At 40.5% G+C, this 23,198-nt stretch overlaps 1 protein-coding gene and 1 long non-coding RNA gene across 2 annotated transcripts; one reads left to right on the forward strand and one right to left on the reverse strand.

The window, feature by feature from the left end:
• Positions 1-11,122: 11,122 nt before the first annotated feature.
• On the reverse strand, positions 11,123-15,642 carry LOC109201516 (uncharacterized). Its single transcript, XM_025904911.1, has 8 exons — positions 15,535-15,642; positions 14,442-14,722; positions 13,986-14,149; positions 13,779-13,875; positions 13,264-13,605; positions 12,438-12,576; positions 11,877-11,986; positions 11,123-11,770 (listed from the first exon to the last, which is right to left on the reverse strand). Exons 2-8 carry the CDS (start codon positions 14,475-14,477, stop codon positions 11,576-11,578), a joined length of 1,083 nt encoding a protein of 360 aa, XP_025760696.1. The 5' UTR covers positions 14,478-14,722; positions 15,535-15,642; the 3' UTR covers positions 11,123-11,575.
• Positions 15,643-22,093: 6,451 nt separating this feature from the next.
• Positions 22,094-23,106, forward strand: LOC112845480 (uncharacterized). Its single transcript, XR_003218304.1, has 2 exons — positions 22,094-22,127; positions 22,342-23,106. It is a non-coding gene; the product is annotated as an uncharacterized LOC112845480 (long non-coding RNA).
• The last annotated feature ends 92 nt before the right edge of the window (positions 23,107-23,198 follow it).

The raw sequence follows: 23,198 nt of genomic DNA on the forward strand, positions 1-23,198 counted from the left end.
GAAGATCATGTTTGCTACATGATTATATGTCCTGTTATTGTTCTGCATTATATTCTTTTGGTGAGCCGCTGGGTTCTGTCTAATAATCATCTCAGCATTTTACAATAGAATAGCTCTTTATTAGCTCTTCATTTATTGTTATTGGACATGAAACAAGGAAGCTGTGTTTCTCATTGGATGTTAGTTTCATGTTCATCAGGATCATTTTCTAAAGAGCTGATATTTAGACCATTTACTGCACTGGCTGCACATTCTGTCTACATTTCTCTGGATGTGCTGTGTTTGTCTTTCATATTTCTCCATATTGACACAAACAGTGAACAGCAGTAGATCTACTCTTCATCTGTTTTAGGCCCAGTGAAAGATCTGAAGCAGAAATGGTGTCATTAGGAGAAGAAGAGAAGAACAAGTTCGGCGAGGAGGCAGCAGCTCTTAAAGATGAAACACAGCAACTTAGCCCTGAGCTCAGAGAGCTTCACATGAAAAAGCTCCTCAAGCAGATCATGTCAGAGGTTTGTCATCAACAGGAGGAACTGTTAGTATCATAGGATGAAGGATGCTTGTCAGCTGGATGAAGAAGGTTATTTAATGGCAAACGTTCACATTGAAGTCAAATTGTTGTCGTGTTGAACAGATGATAAGTCCTGAATTCTTTATTTGAGGTAGAGAACACATCACCAAACATCCAGATAGGTTCAGTCAAGACAATGATTTTATTAAACACATGCATGGGACGATGTACACTGTGGCAACATCAGTGTTGCGGAGTAATGGAATACATGTACGGTTGCCGTGGTTACAGGGTGACACTCTCTCTCTCTGCGACTGTGTGTTTCCTGGGTGAGTGAGCGCCTTTTTGTTGTTGTTGTTGTGCTTAGCTAATAGGCAGAATGCCTATTAGGCATAGCTCTAAAGAATGTAGCCTCATGGGCAGTGTAGTCCGTGCTGCAGGGAGAATGGACTACCATACACGTTATGTGTCTGTGAGTGCAAGGAGGGAGAAAAAAGAGGGTTGAAAAGTACGAGTTGACATCGAGCAAACACGGGAGCTGGAAGCATGTAAATATAATAATAACCACTGCAGCCAAGGTCAGTTTAGTTCGGAGCCGCGGACCTTCGGTAACAGTAATAAATCACACATCAATAGTACATTCACATAGTTGTAAAAAGCATGATAATATATTAAGTAAATCAAAGTATTCAGAATATGTTACTCTTATTGAGTAACGCAATGGAATACGTTACAGAATACATTTGGGGCATGTATTCTTTAATCTGTAATGGAATACATTTTAAAAGGAATCTTCCCAACACTGGGCAACATCAGCATAGATCTCTGCTAGAAAGCACACTTCGAATTGCTTTTGTATGTCAGGGTTTACGCCCCTACTTGCATCAAACAGATAAAACAACATGTATCAGTTACAGTTAGTGACAGTTAGATATATATCCCTTTATTGACAACCTTTCGACATACTCAGAGTTATTTCAACCATCTTACACTCCAGGTGTTTCCTGTTGATCTGTTCTCTTCATGCTTATCTCTGGAACATCATGAGCACATACTGTTGCTGTGCAGGCACATATGCCTTTCACCTAAAAACTAATATAACTCTTGTCTGTATGTAAGTGTGTTTGCATTGACCTTTCTGCAGTCTGTGTCACCTTTCACAATGTGTCATCTGGACAGTCTCGCCAGATGAAGCTTATAACCCTCTGAATGCTAACTCTTCATGAGCACATTTGCAATGTGTATATGAAAATGATTATGACTACTTTATTTAATAAAAGTTTTCAGAAAAAGACACTACTTAAATCTTAATAAAAATGATATATTTCCCACACACTCCTCACTCAGTCACCACAGGCCAGGCTCACCACATCCAGGGGAGGAAATCCAGGGCAGTCACATGATCCAGGAAGACCCAGAGTGCTGATGAGGTCATTGCAGCAGGTGATCACATGACTTAAGTCACACAAATGTTACACATCATTTCCATTAAAGCTGCAAAAATAGTGGAAAGTGTGAGCACAGCTGTTAGAAAGGCCAAAGCCCAGAACTGTGAGAGCACTTTAAACTGCTCAGTAAGACTGGACAGACCTGCTGGACCAATAAAGTTTAGCCTTTCTTGAAAGTAGGAGGGAAAGACGATAGCAAAATGGCGGCTGTGCCACTTCAGATTTAGTCTGTAAAGCACATGGTGGAGAACCTCAAGTTCAGAGCAGATGAATACTCTCCTCACCTGTGTGCAGTTGGGTATGGAGAGTTGAAAAATAAATGGAATGTGCAGAAGATTAGAGATAGATTAGATGAAACTTTATTAATCCCTCGGGTGGGTTAATCCGGGAAATTCAGTTTCCAGTAGCACAGCACCGACAAAAGTTGCATGTTACAGATACAATAAGGGGAATGAGAGTAAGGATATAAGCATAAATATACCATATATACACATATACACATATATAAATACAGATTATAGTAATGTGGATAAATAGGATTCCACATTTGATTGCACAGTATATTGCACAGTGATTATTGCACAGGCTAAGAAAAAAATATTGCAAATATTGCACAGTGTAAAAAAGCACTACAGCTCAGCTATTCCCACCCTCCTTTGTCCCCCTGTTTCCCCTCCCTCACCCCTCCAGTGAGGAGTTAAACAGTCTGATGGCGTGTGGGACAAAGTGTAGTGAGCAAAAGCCACCAAGTAACTGCTAAGGGCCTCTACTACTTGTGCAAATTTTCAGGCCCAAAGGTCTTGCAGGAATGACCCAGAATAAACAGGACAAGAGGGTCAATATCAGCCGTAATACATTGAAGTTCAACATTGAAGGTCACTAACGACCACAATATATTCTTATTGGTGCAACCTGCCAGCAACGCAACTATCACCTGAGGGCTTTCTCTCTCCCAGAGGCCTCAGATGCTTGTTGCTTTAAAAGAAACAAGTCTACCCCATAAATATAATAAACATAAATAAATACCAGCCCAATAGAGCACTTATTGCATGCGCTAAGTGTTTTAGATCAGGCAATAATTGGTAGCACTACAATCATGCTTTATGAAACTTAATCACAGCAAATCCACACGGAGCACCTCTGCAAAACCTAATCTCCCAAAGGTAAGAGCCCAGCTCAGGGATTGCACATTGCCCAAATAATATTGCACCAGCCCAGTAAAGATAAAAACAAACCCACAATAAAAAAAAAAAATCTGTTTTAAAAGGTGACCCTGTGGTGGGTAACTGGAGGAAGTATTGTTGCTGTGTTTTGGAGTGAAAAGTATTCAGTTGTGCGGTGATGAGTAATAAATGAGGAGGGTAAAACAGCTAAGGACCCGGTTGATTGGCGACCTGAACGCATCCAGGCATTTTCTGGGGCCAAGGCCGGACTGGCCAACGATGCCCTGCTAGCCCACCCGTTTCCATCAGAAGGGATTGCGTTGACCACCGACACGTCGGATGAGGCGGTGGGCGCAGTGTTAGAACAGCGGGTCTCCGGTGTCTGACAACCGCTTGCCTTTTTCATTCGCACACTCAGGGACAGTGAGTGCAAATATAGTGTTTTTGACAGGGAGTTCCTGGCCCTGCACCTCACAAAGCGGTTGACGTTTGCGATGTCCAAGGTCTCTGGCCCATGGAGCACGCACCAGCAGTGCCTGTTGGCAGCCATTTCCGAGTTTACAACAGACATTCAGCACTTGGCTGGCAAGTCCAACTGCATGGTTGACTATCTGTCATGCGTGCTGGTTTCTCCCGTTTATGTTGGCATAGACTTTGACGCTATGGCTGCTGACCCGGATGTCCTTGCCCTCAGACTGCGCAAACGGGCCTTGTACTGGAAGACAGACCTATGTAGAACGGCGGGCCTAGCCTGCCTTGCGATGTTTCCACCGGCCATCCACGACCTGTAGTTCCCCTTTTTTAGCGTAGTCACATTTTCGACTCAGTACGCGCCTTCTCTCATCCAGGCGTCCAGGCCTCGGTCAAGCTGGTCAGCTCTAGGTTTGTTTGGCCGGGCCTTCATAAAATGGTGAACGTGTCATGGTCTCCGTGCCTGCCTGGCCGGCCCCATAAGGCTACATGTGCTGTTTTGGTTCTCTCTCTCTCTCTCTCTCTCCCCCTCTCCCCCTCTCTGCCTGGGCGGAGCTCACTGTGGGCTCCCGCCCTTGGCCCACACACCTGACAACAATCACCTGTCATCACCGGGAGCACTATTTGAGGCTGGAACACAGATCCTCTCGTCGCTGCATGATTGTACTACAGACGTTAGTGTTTATGAAAGAAGAGGATCTTCAGGTCTGGAACAAGGACGAGCTGAGAGTGTCAATAACGTTAGTAATGTTCAGTTACACTTTACTAGGTCACATCTGTGACACACGTCACTTAAATAAAGAAGGAAATATTGGCTCTGTTTTATCTGCTGTGCCCAAAGTGACTCCTCGTATTTAAACTGCTATGAATAACTTGTTGGTCTATAATATGTGGAAATGTATCCATCATGAAAGATATCAGGTCATCTTGAACCACAAAAAACATTCCTATCATGAGGTTGAAGCTGGAATCAGTTTGTTGCAGACGTTTATATATCCGATATTTATCCAGTTAAAGTCACATTGAAATTCAAAAATGTCTTTTCAAGAGTCGTCTGTCCAAGAGGAGCAGAAACAAATATAACAACAGTTATTTAAGCTGTTTTAAAGGCCACAAAGGAGCAGATTGGTTATAATGCAGCTGCTTCAGAGGAATAAAGATGAAACACTGTTTTTAATTCATGTACAACACCTTTCAATAATGTGTTGACTAAAGTCTATTGACCAGTATAAGTACAGAAGTGTAACTGGACTGGTCTGTTATATGTGTGAAATTTGTGCTTCTCTTCAGCATCATCTTTGTCACTGCTGATTCCTTTGTGTCATCATTTGTTGAGAAGAGAGAACAGTTATAATGGAGGAGCAAAAGGAAGCCCTGAAATCTGCGTCCAACAAGGAAGTGTTGGCTCACCAGTGATTAGAGATGGCACGACACCATTTTTTATGTCCGATACCGATATCATAAATTTGGATATCTGCCAATACCGATATGAATCCGATATAGTTTGTTTTTTAATCAATAAAACTGTTTTTTAATATCTTGATGGTTTTTGTATAAGTTCATACTCAAGTTTAAATAAACAACAACACTAAAGCTATTCTGTTATACCTGCATGCAACAAATACACTGCACCCAAAATATTTCATAGTTCAGCAACACTGATCAATCTAACAAACTTAAACCTACTCCATCCTCCCTATTCTGGTATTTTAAAGAGTACTTAGCAGAAATATTAAGCAACCTAACTAATAGGGTTGCAAACTCCCAGCAAAAAAAAAAAAAAAAATAGGGAACCACCCCCCACCCTCCACCTCATGATGCTTAATCGACGTAATCAACTTTAATTTGATGCAGTGTGAAAAAAAATGCACAGAAATAAATTATTTTTCAAGAATAATTAAATATATTCAACATCTTTCTTCAACAGAATTGCAGACTGCACAGATGGTACTTTCCCAAAGGAAAAAGTACTATAGCTTACTAGGGTATATTAGACTTAACAGTTACTATATACAGTAATGGACTTCTATACGTTTTACATCAGTGTCAGGATCCAAGCGGCCAGGAACACACAGGCACAAATGTAATCTTCAAAAAAATGGGTTTTATTATACCCCAAAAAGGACAAGAGGATTACAAAAATTCAAAATAACAAAAATAAGCTTTTTTTAAGAACCAAGTGGGCCCATAAAAGAGGTTAACTTAACAGAACTTTACTCAAAAGTCACTTAACAAAAACATAACTCAACAAACTGACCTGCCCAAATGAGAAACAGCTCCGGTTATATAGCAAATGAATAAACCATTATATACACCAAAGGTGAAAACTAAAGAGATAACAGCTAACCATCATTCAAGAATAACCCCATTCCCCCTGCACGATCACAATTGATGGTCCAGTCCACTTTATTGGCTTCTGCATTTAAACCAGCTCCACCCACAGCCTCCTCTTTCAGCCAAACCAGGAAGGACTGGAGGGGAGGTCAGGTAACTCAGAAAGAGCAGAAATATTATCAATATAACATACCTATATAAAACAACAAACAATGCAAAGCAGGGTCTATGCCACCATTTGGACTATAGCTTAGTACTGTCATGCATTACAGGTAAACTCAAAATAACAAATTAGTGAACTTATGATCACAGAAGCTTTAGAGCATAACGTAAACATAAGACAAAAGACCAAATGAATATTACCTAAGTATCTTAATTGTGTGGTTGCATGCAGCCATCACATACTCCCCCCTTCAGCAGTGAGCTGGAACAGCGAGAAAGATAGTCCGCTGTGCAGTTGTTCTTGCCTGCAATATGCTGAATGGTAAAACGGAATGGCTGCATCGCGAGGTACCATCTGGTGATTCGTCCATTCGTATCCTTCATTTTCTCCAACCACTGGAGCGCCTTGTGGTCAGTTTCCAGTGTAAATTCCCGGCCTAGGAGGTAATACTTGAGGGAATCGAGTGCCCACTTGATTGCTAAAGCCTCTTTTTCCACTGTTGAATATCTCATCTCTCTTGGAAACATTTTACGACTAATGAAAGCCACTGGGTGTCGCTCATTGGGTGGTCCCTGTAGAAGAACAGCCCCCAGACCCCTGTCAGAAGCATCAGTTTGAAGAATAAAAGGTTTCTCAAAATCTGGGCTGTACAAGACTGGAGTCTTACTGAGGGATTGCCTGATGTCCTGGAAAGCTGCCTCCGCCTCCTCAGTCCACTGAATCCGGTTAGGGCACCTAGAACCTGTTAGATCAGTGAGGGGAGACGCCCTGGCAGAGAAATGAGGGATAAATCGGTGGTAGAACCCTGCCATGCCAAGAAATGATCTAAGTTGTTTCCTTGTCTGTGGCAAACTGCAGGATTCAATAGCACTGATTTTGCTCACTTGTGGTTTTATCACCCCATTTCCTATGACAAATCCCAGGTATTCCGTTTCAGCCTTGGCAAAAACACATTTTGACGAATTAACAGTCAGGCCAGCTTCTCTGAGACGCTCTAGTACCTTTTCTAGATGTTTGAGATGCTCCTCCCAGGTTTGGCTGTAAATCACAATATCGTCCAAATATGCTGCTGTGAACTCTGACAAACCACACAGTACCTGATCCATCAGCCTCTGAAATGTTGCAGGGGCTCCATGCAAACCAAAAGGCAGGACTGTGAACTGGAATAGCCCCCATGGTGTCCGGAAGGCAGTCAGTTCCCTGGAGCGTTGAGTAAGTGGTACCTGCCAATAGCCTTTGCAGAGATCTAGAGTCGTCAGGTACTGGGCTTTCCCAAGTCGCTCAATCAAATCATCAACCCTAGGTGTAGGGTATGAATCGAACTTTGAGATGGCATTTGTTAAGGTTCAAAAGTTGGAGAAAAGAGTACGGAGGTTCTCAACCTCAAAATGATGACACTGGTCCAGAAGGTATGATCAAAGCGAAGATTTATTGTTTACACGCGTGGAGTTCAACACTGAGCAACGTCAGCGATTGAACTGAACTTAAAATAATTAGACAAAGGTTTTATAGGGTTGAGACAACAAAGCCCCCTCCTTTGCAAAAACAGACAAAGTACAGCTTACGTCAACTTAAACCACAAAATGTTCCGTGAACTTTAACATAGTTTAAAGAACATTACGTCTCATCTCCATCCCGGTGTCGCCCCACGTACGCCTTTCTTATCTCAACATCAGTTGCACTTCCTCTAAGTACTTCGGCACAGTTCTGCAATTGCAGCAAAAACACATCTTCACTTCTCACTTACCAAAATAGATCTATTATGGTGTGTATGTGTGTGTGTGTGTCTGCAGTGTATGCTATGTATGTGTCATGACCTCTCCTGCACTCCGGCTCACCTCACACCCCTCGTCCTAGCCAGACATAAGGCCTGTGCTCGTGCACAGCTGAACTATGTGTAACTTCTAAATGTCACACTCAAATGATGATACTCAAACCATGAAGGAAACTTACTCAAACTGAACATAAATGAAACTTAAGACTTACTCAAAAGGATATAAGTGATAAATGATACAAAATTAACTCTTAGCTCTAAAGAATATAAGGATATAAGGATATAACTCCAGGCATATGTCATGTAAGCAGGTGTGTTGCAATGCCTTTCAGAGCTCCTGTCCTCCTCACCGTGTATTGGCAGATCATAACGCCCGCCAAGAGTTTCTGACCTTCACTTGACCAGGAGCCACAGCTCTTTAATAAGCTCAAATGCAATCATGTATAAAAGATTAAAATCATTTTCATAACACAGGTTTTCCTTCTCAGATCTGCCAATATGTTTGCTCCTCCTAATATAGTAATCAACGATACATGCATAATAACACCCTGCTCTTAACTTGCAGTTAAACTCTGGTTTCAGTTTCACTTCTGCAAAAGCATGTAACTTCAAAAACATATAACTTCCTGTCTTCTTTTAGCACAGAGTTACTCTTTCACCCTGCAGTCTGCATAAACATTAAAATTATAGATTCAACTCCACAGTTTAAAGTGGTTCTTTCTGGACCTGTAATAAAGACTAATATAATACCCATATATTTGAACATCTGAATGCCTCTGAATGCAACATCACTATTAACATGAAATGGTAATGATGATTATAAAAAATAGCAGCAAATAATAGCAGTAAAATATTTCTATTCTCAATACATTCAAGTACCTGAAATCAATACAAAACCGGAGGCTACTATCCTTCTTTGGGACCAAAACCACTGGGTTGCACCACTCGCTCTTAGATAGTTCAATGATCCCTAGAGACAACATTAAATCCACTTCCTTCCTCGATGATGTTAACAGCCGCTCTGGAATCCTATAACTCATACGTCTCACAGACGCTCCATCCTTTAACATAATGTCATGTTCAATAACATCCGTCCTCCCGGGATTCTCCTGAAACACCCCAGAGTTGCATAACTCTTTCACCTGAAGCTGTCTTTCTTCTGAAGGGTGATTAAGGTCCATATGCTGGAGCACACCTGAAGGAAGATACTGCTCCTCTACCTCTTCCTCCTCATGAATCTCCCGTATCAAAAGAACTTCTGCTCTCTTCGGCCTCTCCACCCACTCCTTCAGGAGATTTACATGCAAAACTCTACTGGAGCGAGAGTGACCTGGAGTTGCCAACCGATAGGTGGTAGCTCCCAGTTTCTGCTGAATCTGAAAAGGTCCTTGCCATTTAGCTAACAGCTTACTGTCATTACTTGGAAGGAGTACAAGTACCTTTTGTCCAGGTTCAAATGACCTCTCCCGAGCTGACTGATCATACCAGACCTTCTGATGTTGCTGGGCAGCTACCATATGAGCTTGGGCAAGCTCAGTCATCTTCTCAAGTTGCTCCCTCATCTGTATAACATATGAGATGACATTAGTAGCCCCTGCCCCTCTCCGGTCACCCTCCCACATTTCTTTTAGCAAAGAGAGGGGCCCCCTTACTTCATGACCATATAACAGTTCAAAAGGTGAGAAGCCAGTAGAAGCTTGGGGTACTTCTCTATACGCAAAGAGGAGGTAAGGCAGCCACTGATCCCAGTCAGTACCAGTGTCATTCACAAATTTGCGCAACATCTGCTTCAGGGTCTGGTTAAAGCGCTCAGTCAGGCCATCTGTTTGAGGATGGTATGGAGTAGTCCTTAGTCCTTTGATGCCAAGAAGCTGGTAGACCTGCTTTAATAAAGTTGACATAAAGTTAGTCCCACGGTCTGTCAGGATCTCACGAGGGAATCCCACCCTTGAGAAAAATTGCACCAGACAAAATGCCACAGACTTGGCCTTTATAGATTTCAGAGGAAAAACTTCAGGGTACTTTGTGGCATAATCAGTTATTACCAGCATGTAACGGTTTCCTGCTCTGCTTTTCTCAACAGGTCCGACAACATCCATCCCCAACCGTTCAAATGGGGTGCTAATAACTGGCAAAGGCTGAAGTGGAGCTCTGGAGGGGGTTTTGATGGAAGTCTTTTGGCACTGAGGGCAGCTTTTACAAAATTGGGCCACATCAGCACGCAGGCCCGGCCAGTGGAAATGCTTCCTAATGCGAGCCATGGTTTTATGCTTCCCTAAATGTCCTGCCCACGGCACAGAGTGCCCCAAATTCAGTACTACCTCCCTGGCTCCACTAGGAACCATCAGCTGTACCTGTGATCCTTGCTGCCGATAAAGAATGCCATCTTTCAGAAAAAAATCCTCACTGCTGTTAATATCTGGTTCCATCTCATGTCCTTGCTTTTGGGCTTTCTGAAAAAAGGGTGTCAATACTGGATCATTGTGTTGCATTTCAAGTCATCAAGAAGTGGTTTCAAATTCTTGTCAAATACATATACCTCCCTGTCAACTGAGTTAAACAAAAGACAGGTGAATATTTGCAAGTGAGGAATTCCACTCCGGTGGCAAATTCTTCAAGGTAAAATACACAGCTCCTAGCTTATGTATTTTTGTTTTGGAACCCAAAGGATTTGTTGTTTCAAGGTCATCAAAGTAAAGTTGTATTTGAAGAGCATCAGGGTACATTTTAAACAATGGGTGTGAGGAAAAGTGAGAGCTATCACAGTAATCACGCATTTTGGCATCAGTGTTCTTCTTATTCTGAACAAAGAAGTCCTGAATGTCATCATGTTGGAATAAAAACTTGAGCGTTTCAATGACTGATACATACTGGTATGTATCTGCTGCCAAAACCTGTTTCATCTAACCAGCTTTCTTACAGTATCTGACCTGTGACCCAGAAAGATTTCCTGTGGTTTAACAAGGGAAAACTTCTCAGTGAAGTATTTGTTCATTTTGTCTACATCTTCAAATATGTTTTTAGCACTTTCAAACTTCATTAATGCTTGAACAGCCTCACTGTCTTGTGGTACATCCAAGCTACTCAACAAAGCAGCAGTTGACTGTTGCAAACAGTCTACAGTTTTCTCAAGCAACTCCTTTGTACAGTTTGCACTTCTTGTAACATCTGTTAAAGTAATATTTGATGATGCATACATCTGTGCCACAAAAGAAGCAGCACATTCACCAAGATCAGTATAGTTTTTTTTTTTTTTTTAACTTTGATACTGCACCTGCTACATCACTGGGCATCTCCAAAACATCAGGAACTAGATCATCAGTTTCAACTGAACTGTTTGATGTCTCTCCTTGGTAAGAAGGTTGAACTGAGTCAGCATCCATTTAAGATGAAGTAGAATGAGATCTATGCAGGTGCTTTGAAAATGAATTTAAGTTATAATACGTCCTTGGGCAGCCATCTTGGCTACATATAATTTTCAAGTTTTGTCCATGTGATAAGCAGTGTATTTGACGAAGATGCCAAATGAGGTTTCTCACCTCTGTGAACAGAGACTCTCTACATTTTGGACAGGTGAACATTTTACTTGCATGCTTTAATCTGTGCAATCAGCTCCAGTACTTTGGTTTTCCTTTGGGTGGACAGCGGCAGGTCATAGACAAACTCAAAGAAGGTGAAGACAAGCGGTGCTGGATAGGACAAGTTACATACTCAGTACAGTTTGAAAAGCTCATCCACAGCACACATCAGGCCATCATTCAGAGGAATGGTTACTTTGTCATTCTTAGCAACAATGATGTACTGCTTGGTTGCAGTCTTTAGATCACCAATGCATATCAGCTGGGGTTGGTGTGTTGTGGATGATGCTTCAGGATCACTGCAAAGCGATGCCATACTTGTTCCAGGCTTGGAGATGGGGAAGATAAAGATAGGTTTTTAGAGAAGTATTCAGTGAGGTGTTGACAAATGCTTTCCTCAGGTAAATACCGTGAGAACTGTACTGAATACATACCAGTGCAAAATCAACCAAGTGCGTTATTGCTGATTTAAGGCTGCAACGACTGGCACCAACTGGTGGGAGCAGGTGTGTTAACACCACATGGGCAGTGTAACAAGCCTCATCTAACAAAGAAAAGCAAGATGTAAAATTATTCAAAATACAGAAATGTGTTATTTAATGAATTATGAGATGTACATCAAAAATGACTTTTTCTTTTGTGAATAGATGAAATCAAAAATGCAGAGGTTTAAGGCACCTCATTTGGCTTATATGTGCAGCTAATAAGGTTACCGAAGGCCACATAATTTAAATTCTCCTTACAACCATCTGCATAGACCTCATTCTCCACCATCAGTAAACATAGACATATTTCAATCCATTTACCAAAGGGTGGCATCTAACAATTTCTTTGAAAAAGAACAATATAACCCCTTCTTGTATAGTTTTTCTATTCAGCTTTTAACATCCACTTACTTGTTACCTAAAGACAGTAAACAGAACTATTAATTTGATCATCCTTTTTTTCTTACTTTCTAATAGTAAACCTGAGGCGTTGGGGAGGGGCGGGGATACCTTCAGTCTTCTCTTCAAAATCCTTCAACAGAGAGGACACTCTTGTTTCCAGGGCAGCTACTGATTTGATTTTCGGAATGATACTGGCTTCCCATTTTCGTAAAAACAGATCCGTCTTTCCTCCTGTAAGCTTGCCAAACTCCAAGTAAAAAAAAAAAAGTGTTTACGTTTAAAATAAAGCATTAAATACATGAAATTAAAAGTATATTCTGCCCATTTGGTAGCCGTTAAAATCAAACCTTACAGTATCACATTTCTGTTACCCACTTCCACATCAAGCTTACCTACACAGTGAAACATAACAATTTATTTGGAGTGGTATTTGAATACAAGTCCATTATTCCTCAATTTTAGCTAGCATTTGGGTCCCATCAGACCCTTAGAAAAAAATTAGGACTTTTTAGCTGATGTTCAACTTACTAGCAGCCAATTTCTTATTTTGTCTGCCTGCAGTTTGTCCTGTAGAGCTTTTATGCTGAAAATAGTGCTGCTGAAAGCAGAGTTTCATACAAATTTAGGTGATCTTTTTGTCGCTTTTTCACTTCCACGAGCAGCACCTTCTGCATTGTCATTTGATGTCCCTACTATTAAATGGTCATTTGGTGGCACGACTAAGATTTTGGATCATGTGAAACGTGATGCTCATTGTAATAAAAACCCAGTGAATAATGATCCAACTCTGAAATTATAAAACTTTCAAAATATTCACTAGGAGCTCATAAACATACCTCCAAATGTACCCACTCCTGTTACATACTTTGTATGCAAAACACAACTGAATGGAGAAGGAGTACATAAACCATTACCAGGGAACCAAGAAACTTACCAGACTTGGCATGTCCAAAAACCGTGGGTACTCTCTGAATATTTCAGCAGCAGTCGGGGAGTCCTTGCTAATCCAGGCTCTGCGACTGGTGTATGTTTCCTCCATGCCTGACATGATAGTTGGAAGGTTCTCAGCTGAGGGCCGCAATCTTTTGATCAAAGAGACCCACTCATCTGTGCTGCTGGTATTCCCATCCTCTTGCCTGAGCTTCTTGTCTTCACCACAGTCATCTGTCACTTTTCGCTTCTTATAACGTCTCTGCCCCTGGTCGAGATTCCATCTAAGGTTGCGCAGTTTAGTCTCTAGGAATCCATAATGGGAGACTGGATCATAATAATGCTCCTGAGGAAGAAAGGACAGAGGTATATGGGTAACAGCTGAGCAATTTTAACTGAGAAAAAAAAAAGCTTTAATAAATAATGAGATAAAGGTTAAAAGATAAACAGTAAGTGGGAACAAGTGCAATTTACAGTATGTAGTGGAATTTACATTATTAAAATGCTAAATTTACTTACAAATCCTTCCCCCTGTCCTGCCACTCGGACACTCAGGGATGGAAAAGTGGTGATGATGCTTTTTGCTATAGTCAGCTTCTCTGCCCTAAGAGGGTAACTGGAAAATAAATGTAACCTTTTTTTTTTTTTTACTGTGCACTTCAACATTTTTAAAGAAAAACATTCATTGCAAAATTTTAACAAAGTGCAGTAAGGTGCTATACTTACTAACCACACCTCTCCACCAAATCCCCAATGCAAGTCTTCACAAGAAGCTTCCTCGATGGCACTGACAGGGTACCTGTAGTTTCATACTCCTTAAGAATCTGTGGGGCTTTCCTCTTGAGTAGTGACTTCAGGGGTTGACTTTGTTCTTCAGTGGTAATGGTAGACTGTGTAAAGGCAACACTAGACACTTTACCTCTCTGCAATAATCTCCAAAGTCATGACAGTAAATTTCCACAGAGCATAGAAGCATGAGTTTACTCAAAAAGCTGCAGCAGAAGAAGGCGGTTTCTTAATTACACTGATTATAACGCAATGACTAAAAGAAATTCTGAATAATAATTACATTGATTTTATCTTCTAGTTGCTACTTGGTGAATAAATCTGATTCTGACTAATAGTTAATTACTGTTAAAACACATTTTATGACTTAGGAAACTGGAGAAATGCAAAGTGTACCTGATTTTGTCTAATCTCCCCAAGAGAGGTTTCCATCGGTGGCCCTGTGGCTGACAGGAAGATATGGAATCTATCAAAGTCCTTAACGTCTACCTCACTGTCAAAATCAAATCAGTGTTATACTTTAGCAACCTATCAAGCACACAGCCCATGTGCTGAGCTTGGCTTTGACCTATGATGTCTTTGGCACTGCTGACATGAAGAATTTTTTTACAAATCTCTTTCTCATCTATAAAAGTGGCTACAAGGACTTTGACAGATTCTAAGTTGTCATATGCGTGCTGAAAAAAAGAAGCACATGGCTAAATAAGTAAGACAATTTGCATGGTCAAGTTGCTCTTGTTTTTTTTTTAAATAACACTGACTATTACTTCCTCATAAGGTCTGCATAAAAAAGAAACTATATCAGAGCATGTTTCCAGCAATAACCCTTAAAAAGGAATGCACACATACTTTAGTTAATCATAATAGATGCAAAAACTGCTTTAACTGCTTAAAAAATAATTATCTCTGTCAATATGAGGTATATTTCATGTTATCCAGTGATAAGTAATTATAACAAATATTTATCACAACACTACTAAATGTACTCTATTAAGTGTGATAACAGAAGACAGAGGGGCGACATCAAACTAAAGTTACTCAGTCTTAAATTCCTATTCTGTGCTAGTAAACGAATGGTCGCAGTGATAACTACATTTGCTATATTCAGAGCTAACGACAATATTGTCATTTTACACAAAGGTTAGGTGCTGACTCTCGCATTGCTCATAGACACCAGAATGCCTGTCGGAGCTGCTAGCCAACTACCACACTGGTTCTAAGAGCAATTTCTGACTACTCTAATATATAAATAAAGTAAATAGATAAATACATGAATAAAGTAATACATAAAAGTACTACCAAAAACACATTATCTCTGATGAAGTATGGCACTAAAGCCAAGAACTAATACTAAAATTAAGAGTAGGATATGTTAGCAAGACTGTTACATTAAGATTAGCTAGGTATAGTTTAAATTCAAAGTTTCACATTCTTCCAGAAACCCGACATATTTTCAGTACATTAAGATGAACTGGTAAATTATACTTACTGTAAGGTCTGACAACATACTAGGCGACGTAACCTCCATCTTTGTCTCCTTTGTCTCAGTGGCGCGAAAAGATAACGCCCCCTTCCCGCCGCTGGTATGTCATGTTGCTGGGCAGAAATTGTTTCAATTTTCAGCATGTGTATTCTTACTCATTTAATTTCCTACTTTTACTTCAATTGTATTGCACTAGTTCACATGTTACGGTCAAAATTAAGCCTGTTGTGTGGATACTTAAGGTTATAGCATAGCCATGGCCATCAAATAAAAAATTAATCTTCTTTCAGAATTTTAGTACACCATACACACCTTGCTCCACATTACATTATAAAACGTTTTAATTGTCATCAACAGAAGAAGAGAAGAAGCTGAAGAAGTCTTCAACAACAAATACAGGAAGTGGACTTTCAAATACTAGATTCACTTTAGACTCACACAAGAAATGACTCAACTAGCTGTGTTTGATTGACTCCTTTGACTCTATGAAAGCTCAGTGTGTGTCTGTACACAGACTGTTGTGTTGGACTATTATTCAGTTGTTTTCAAATGTCTGCATCTCAGTGTAGATGAGGCTGGGGGTCATGGGAGGCCACCATAGCAGTCTCTTCAACATCATGACATCATCATAAATGCTGCTGGACTGTCTGATGGGCTGACGGTGAAAAAGCCGTCGGGAAGGAAACAGAAGACATTTCAGAGGCTGCAGCAGATTTCTTTGATTTGGGGCCTTTTTCAGCTTTATTGGACAGAGCAGTGAAGATAAGTGACAGCAAAGCAGAGGGAGAGAGAAAGGGGGCGTGGTCAGAATCAAAGCCAGGCCAGCTGCTCTCCACCTCGTGGCACATGGTCACCTGCTCATCCTAGTGAGCTCCACCAGCAGCCCTTTCACACAGTTTACACTGTCAGACACTGTGTGTGGACCTCAGCTAACAATAGGCTCCATTTAAGTCTGGACTACATGCTTTTATATTGAGGCAGATTTTTACCTGTTTTTATTCCATCAGCAGCTCAACATCATGAGCAGCTTTGACATAAAGACATCAAACTCAAGCTGACTTTAAACTGGATCTACTTTTAATACAGGGGCTCAAAAACAACCAACATCTTTATTATATATCAGGACAGAAAGTCATCTCAAATGGAAAACAGCTTTATTTGGAATAATCAGCACTATCAACTGGTTTGGGATCTCCACCAGTTTCATGTCTTTACAGCTTCTCCAACAAAGTTCCTGTAAAATCAGCATCTTTATTGGTTTGATAGTGATTGATTATTCAGTCCCAATCTGCTGTCATCTAAAGAACAAAATGATGTTTCTATGAGTCAAAAAGCTCCAGATGTTGTTCACAAAGAAAACAAAGATTAGGAACTTAAACACAAAGTGTTTGGAGCCAAAATGTTCCCAAGCTGCTCTTTTTGAAATGGCAGAGGTACAGTGGTGTCTAACAGCACACTGTGGAAGGCAAACATGTTCTTGTTGGATGAAACTTCATGAATCCTTTGTAGATTTGAGCTTTTGGAGCCTTTCTTTTCTCTTCAGGTGTACAGAGGCTGAGGAGGCAGGTGAAGCAGGTGGAGCTGTTGTAATGCTGGCAGAGGGTGTGTCTTAGTAACTCTGTGAGGTAGAACTGGATCCAACATTGTGGATGTGTTGATGTTGGAGCCATTAAGATTCTCTGCACACTGTAGGATTTCCCTGTGATTCACTGCGGGGGCATTTTGGAGTCTGTCAATGAAACTCTTCATATTTGTGTTTGACACCAGTTTATAGAAACAGACAAATGTGTCATGCTTTTGTTCGGCCTCCACAAATATACACATTTGTTCATTGGTTGGACTTTTTGGAAGGAGACACATTGAAAACCATGTTAATAAGATCTTGTTGTTTCCTGTGGATCCGACACAGAGAGTGGACTTCAGACAGAAACCATGGCAACAGGAAGTTTCTGTATGTTTGCTGATGACTATCTTTCATTTAGGTTCAAGGTTCTTTGCTGTTCCTGCATCCACCTGCATTGCTCATCTTAAGTGCTTGCTCATAGGGGGTCATATGATCGTTGGGTTTTTCTCTGTATCTATTATTGCACGATCTACTGTACAATATAAAGCGCCTTGAGGAGAGTGTTGTTGTGATTTGGAGCTGTATAAAAAATTGAATGGAATTGAATTGATATGAATTGAATTGAATTGAATCTGTTCATGCAAGCCCTGTGTTTCCACTGATCACAGCATTATGCACCTGTAACAAAACTTAATAGTTCTTTCTCACTGTCAGTACTCAAGATTTAACATCATGAGGAAATTTACACTAACAAAAGCACTACGGTGTCTGTTTATATCAGTGTGCCGGTGTCCTGCATGTTATAGATATGACCCTGGGTCAACACACGAATCATATCTAAACCACTGAAATCAAAAGACTGGCAAGGTCACCCATATTTTCCATTTCATATTAATAGTCAGTTGCTTTTTGATACAAAAATATACATCCACAGTCTAATTTTTTTCAAAGTAGTGTGTGTGTGTGTGTGTGTGTGTGTGTGTGTGTGTGTGTGTGTGTGTATACATACATACTACCATGTGTCACATCTTCTTATAACTGTATTTTTTCTTGTCTTGTAAATTTGCCCTTAATGTATCGTCTTTTATTTTATATTATTTTAACCTTTGTGTGATTGCACAGCATACAGCCCACACAAAGTTAGCAATTAGCTTTCATATATAAACAGTAGTGATAGGTAGCTGAGGCCTTGTGAAGCGTTTCAGCACATTCCCCAAGCTGTTTTGCTTCATACTGACACCTGCTGGGCCTTAAATATCACTGCTGGCAACTTTCTTGAGACTCACAACAGACACTGATTCAAATACCTAGTCATACGTGTATACACTGTAAGGTATTGTACTTTCCATGGAATCATTTTATATCTTTTATATTTCAAATTTTATAGACATCTTTAAAATATATTGTGAATGACATTAAGTGAAAATTAAAATGAAAGTATTGTTAATGTAATATTACCCATGTAAATGTAATTGACTCAGAATTTATTACAAATTTTTATTCAGAAAAATAAGTTTATCCAATGTTTTTGCATTCAGTCTATTGCGTTTATTTGACACTATTTCCCCAGCTTTGGAAAACAAGCTCACAGGCACAGATGAAGCTGGGGTACACAAAAACTGTAAAGCCAGGTTGAAAAGGTTTGGATAAGATGTTTTGCAGTACGTTAAAGGATACAGGAACAGGTGACTGCTCTGATGAAGGTCCAGGCTGTGGCTCAGATGTTGTGTGGGCAATTACTGCAGCACGCTCCATTTTCAGGTGCCTCACTACACTTGGAGGAACTACAAAATCCGAGTGTTTAAAATCTGGGGTCTAAAAGTGTTGAGAGGGTCAACACACTTAATGACTCCAGATTAGAAGCAGTGTCTGTGACACGATGCCTAAGTTGGTCATGGAGATGGGCGGCTGCTTGTGTGTGTAGATGTAAAGAGTTCCGCTCAAGTGCACAATATAGCATTTTCATCATCGGGATGACCTTTGATCCTGAAACTCTCCTCTCCTCAGACAACTCCACTGTGGCCTGATGGAAAGGGGCCAGCACAAGAAGTGCTTCCCTTACGATGTTACACTCATCAGCCGTAAGTGGAGTTAAATCTGTTGGAAGAGAAGCAAGAGATACCCAGACTGCTTCTTTCTCATCATGTAGCCGTGACAGCATTTGATATGTGCTGTTCCAACATGTTGGTACCTCGTTGATAAGTTTCAAGATGGGCCGTCCCATCTGCTGCTGCCCTTGAGCAAGCTTTTCTTTGGCTGTAGTGCTGGATCTGAAGAATGATACGATTTGTCTCTTATGAGTAAAAGTTCAGGGATTTGATCACCTGATTTTTTGACTAATAAATTGAGTTTGTGTGCAATGCAAACTGAATGTCGAATTTGGAGAGTTCTTGTTGCTGCAGTCATGTTTGGTGCTGCATTGGTAACAAGACACCTTACCTTATTTGTGATCATCCATCATGCCCGTTTTGAATTGGGCCAAATTGCCTGCAGTGTGACTTTGTGGAAAGTGTTTCACACCCAAAACAGATGTACACAACTGCATATTTTCATTAATGTAGTGACAGGTAAGAGCCAAGTAAGCCTCACAGGCACAATACTAAAGGGTTGGCAGTCCTTTATAATAAAATTCAGGACTGCCTAGTCCACAACAGTCTTCCTAGATGCTTGATTTTAAAATAATAAAACACATATTAATAAAAGAAAAAATGATGATAAAGCTGCTCAATGTCTATATAGGCCTACCTCTGTCCATTCTCGGTGTGTTTGTCTCCTCATTTTCATGTTTGGCTCTGTAATGCCTAAACACTGAGGAGGTGCTTTTGTTTGTGTAAGAAAGCAGAACAGATGTGACATTTAACCTGCATAAAATGAAATAAATAATTCACACTGCAAGTCACATTGCTGTTTTTCCTATTCTAATAGGTTACACTGAAACAAAGGCAGACAAACAGTTACATTATTTGCAGTTAAAAGATCAAAATGATCCCACACAGCAGAAACAAAGATTTGTATTTTTTTTTATCTTTGCGAGAATAATTTTGTTTTTTGTTTTTTTGGTGGAGACTCATTCCATTAACAAATGGAAACACAGTTTGGCACCTTGGCAATGAGTGATACAGCAGCTGTATCGATCACGTGACTTTTTCTTAAAGCGACACACGCACCGATACAGGCATCGCTAGGTGAGCTTGATACATGCGCCGGTTCGTCAGTGTTGCTGGACCCATCACTAGTAAACAGTAAACAGTGCTTCACGTAATACTTGGCTAGATGGCAGTAGTGTGACTCCCCAATCACAGCCTTTGGCCAGTCCAGTGTTTCTGTTTCAGTCATTTAAACATTGTGATATCCAGATAAGTCATAGACCTTCCACAGAACAGCAGCAGCATGACTATATGATTTTCCTAATCTGGCGATACAGGAACAGCCGACTGTCTCCCCTATTCCACTTTCTCTTAGCATTAGTGATGGGAATTCTGGATCTTTTTAGAGAACCGGCTCTTTCGGCTCGGCAACAAAAGCTCAACACTGCACCTACATCCTGGAGCACTTCTGTTGTGTTTTGTACATGTTTTGGAGTTTTTACGTGCTTCTGAGTTTTTACGTGCTTCGGAGTTTGTATGTGCTTCGGAGTTTGTAGGTGCTTTGTCTCCAGGGGCTACTGTAAATATACTTTTATTTATTCACTCCACATAAAATGCAATAAATAAACCATATATTACAAAAACCAACTATTTACATTTCAACTCTTAACTATTTAAATTTTCAGTTAAACAACACACAACACTGCAAACCACAACACAATTAAATATAGATTAAAATATGCAAAACAAAAAGAAGATGCTTATTCTCTGCCATATGTGCCTGCATGAATAAACTTTCTGAATCCTTTATCATCCGCAACTGGAAATAGTTGGATGATTACTTTACCTTTCTAATGTGACGTCGTTGTCCCTGGCTCTCTTTCTCTTCCTCTCCCTCTCCCTCCTGCTCTGTTCCTGTGCTACTGCGAGTGTAACTACCGCCCCTCCCCGCTCTGCCCAGCGCAAAGCACAAGGCTCACGTGAGGGGTGAAGTGCAAAAAACATGCGAGAGAGAGAGGGTGAGAGAAAGAAAAAAAAACACGAGCCGACTCGTGTCGTTTACTTCAAAGAGTCGGCTCTAAGAGCCGTTTCGTTCGCGACTGACACATCACTACTCATGCTAAGTTTTTAGCGTGATTAACGCTCTGGCTCGGCTCTACAGCTGCTTTAAGAAAAATAAAGTCGCCTTGTTTGTTGAGCAGTACTTTATCAATGTTGTTGCTGTGCAGGTAATCATACGCCTCGGTGCTCTTGTAATTACACAGTTCCTCGCCATCAACGCCTGCTGAAAATACAAGGTAATTAATATGTAAATGTATCTAACATCCGACCATAGTTTCATGTCATCTATCTGTGAGAAGTGATGGGTGAAGCGCTGCTACTGAACTGTCCTCGCTGATTTTTAAAACATCTCTACTGTTTATCCACCGTTTAGAAGGGTGAAAGAAATCTGAGCTGGCAGCAATCACTTCAGAGTGTCGGGTCAGAACACTTGCAAATGTTCAGATGTGAGAGGAACAAACAGGCAGAGTCCAGGAATAATGTTGTCATTCTTTGTATTTCCAATTAAGAATGTGCCCGAAGCTGGGCGAAAGAGTGTGTGTGAGTGTGGTTTCTGCAGACAAAGCATAATGATACAAATCAATTAGAATCAAATTACATAAACATAAAGATAAAACACACCACATACAACTATGCACTGAAGGCAACTTTACATTGTTTTATCATCTGTTACACAGAGCACAGAATCAACAACACGATAACAACGAATATAAAAACAGTACATAAGATTGGGGAAACCTGCAGTCAGCTGAGACTGAAGAAGTCACTTGGATGAGTGACGAAATGTTTCTGCCACAAACAGCTACGTCCAGATGAACATAATCAACTTTTGGAGATTTACTTTCCTGGATGATTGAGAATGCATCAAGAAGAAGCATAAACTGCTGGTAAGTCATCAAATACACTCATAGCTGAACACCAACATAACTGAGTGAAGTAAAACATTAACTCACGGTCTTATAAACGCACACACTGTCTGTTGTTCGGCTGTAATCTAAACAACAAGCTCCACTCCACACCTGTGGGCGTTTTTAAACACCACCCTGTCTTGACTTGTGTTATTCTGCCTCTAAACACTTTTTGCTGTGTTTCTTTCTCCAGCCATCCCCAAAAAAACTCCAATGAGAAATCAAATCAAACAAATGTGTGCAGGATTAAAATGGTCCAATACCACATTTGTCATTTCCCAAACTGCACATGATCGATTTGTCCCCTCAACAGCAGGATTCAACAAAATATGACGTCCTTCAGACTTTAAAGTGCTGTCAATGAAATATCATAATCAGTTTGGTTACACCATAACTATTCTGTACTGATGATGACACAGCTAACTGTTCATGACACTTTCATTAAATGGACAAAGTGGCCTCAGTAAAGAGCAGAAATGTTCATCATCCTAAATATCTGAAACAAGTTGCTTCATTTTGATGACTTCATTTCATAAACTGTCACTGTTTTTAAATCAATGCTGAATTCTTTCCAGCAGAGGTTCTTCAGTGGTTTGGATTTGAGCTTTGAGTGGATCCCTGAGTTCACAGCAGGAGAAAATGCCACAGATGATTTCATTGGATAAGTTAGACTGAGGAGCATCATCAGAGCAGTCCAGACTCCAGGACTGATCCCTGAATCCAAACGTCAGTCATTACTGAATCCTTCCCTTCTGATTCTGCTGGAACTCACTGATATAGTGATAACTTCACAGATCAGTGGAAGAAGATAGAGGGATGGTTTTAGTAGGCTGGACAGCAGCTCCAAGGAAACATGATTTTATGATGCTAGGCTAACCTGTAAGAGCTGTTTGCACTGATAAAGAATAATACTCAGACTTTTACCTTCACTGTTTCACTACAGCTTAAAGGGTCAACATCCACAATTTACACTTTAATTACAGGAAACTTTATTAAAGCAGTTTAGCAGAAGAAAATATTAATAATCAGATCACTTAAACTCAACTGATG

This window comes from Oreochromis niloticus, unplaced genomic scaffold (genome assembly GCF_001858045.2).
Source record: "Oreochromis niloticus isolate F11D_XX unplaced genomic scaffold, O_niloticus_UMD_NMBU tig00007510_pilon, whole genome shotgun sequence".
NCBI classification, from domain to species: Eukaryota; Metazoa; Chordata; class Actinopteri; order Cichliformes; family Cichlidae; genus Oreochromis; species Oreochromis niloticus.

Bases quoted from the DNA above. Each gene is read 5' to 3' on its own strand.
- LOC109201516 (XM_025904911.1), bottom strand. From the start codon at position 14,477: ATGGAAACCTCTCTTGGGGAGATTAGACAAAATCAG. The intron at 12,577-13,263 runs GTAAGTTTCTTG...TTTTACTTGGAG, and splicing joins TTTTGGACATGCCAAGTCTG to TTTGGCAAGCTTACAGGAGG. The intron at 11,987-12,437 runs GTATCCCCGCCC...TTTCTTTGTTAG, and splicing joins TTTTGAAGAGAAGACTGAAG to ATGAGGCTTGTTACACTGCC.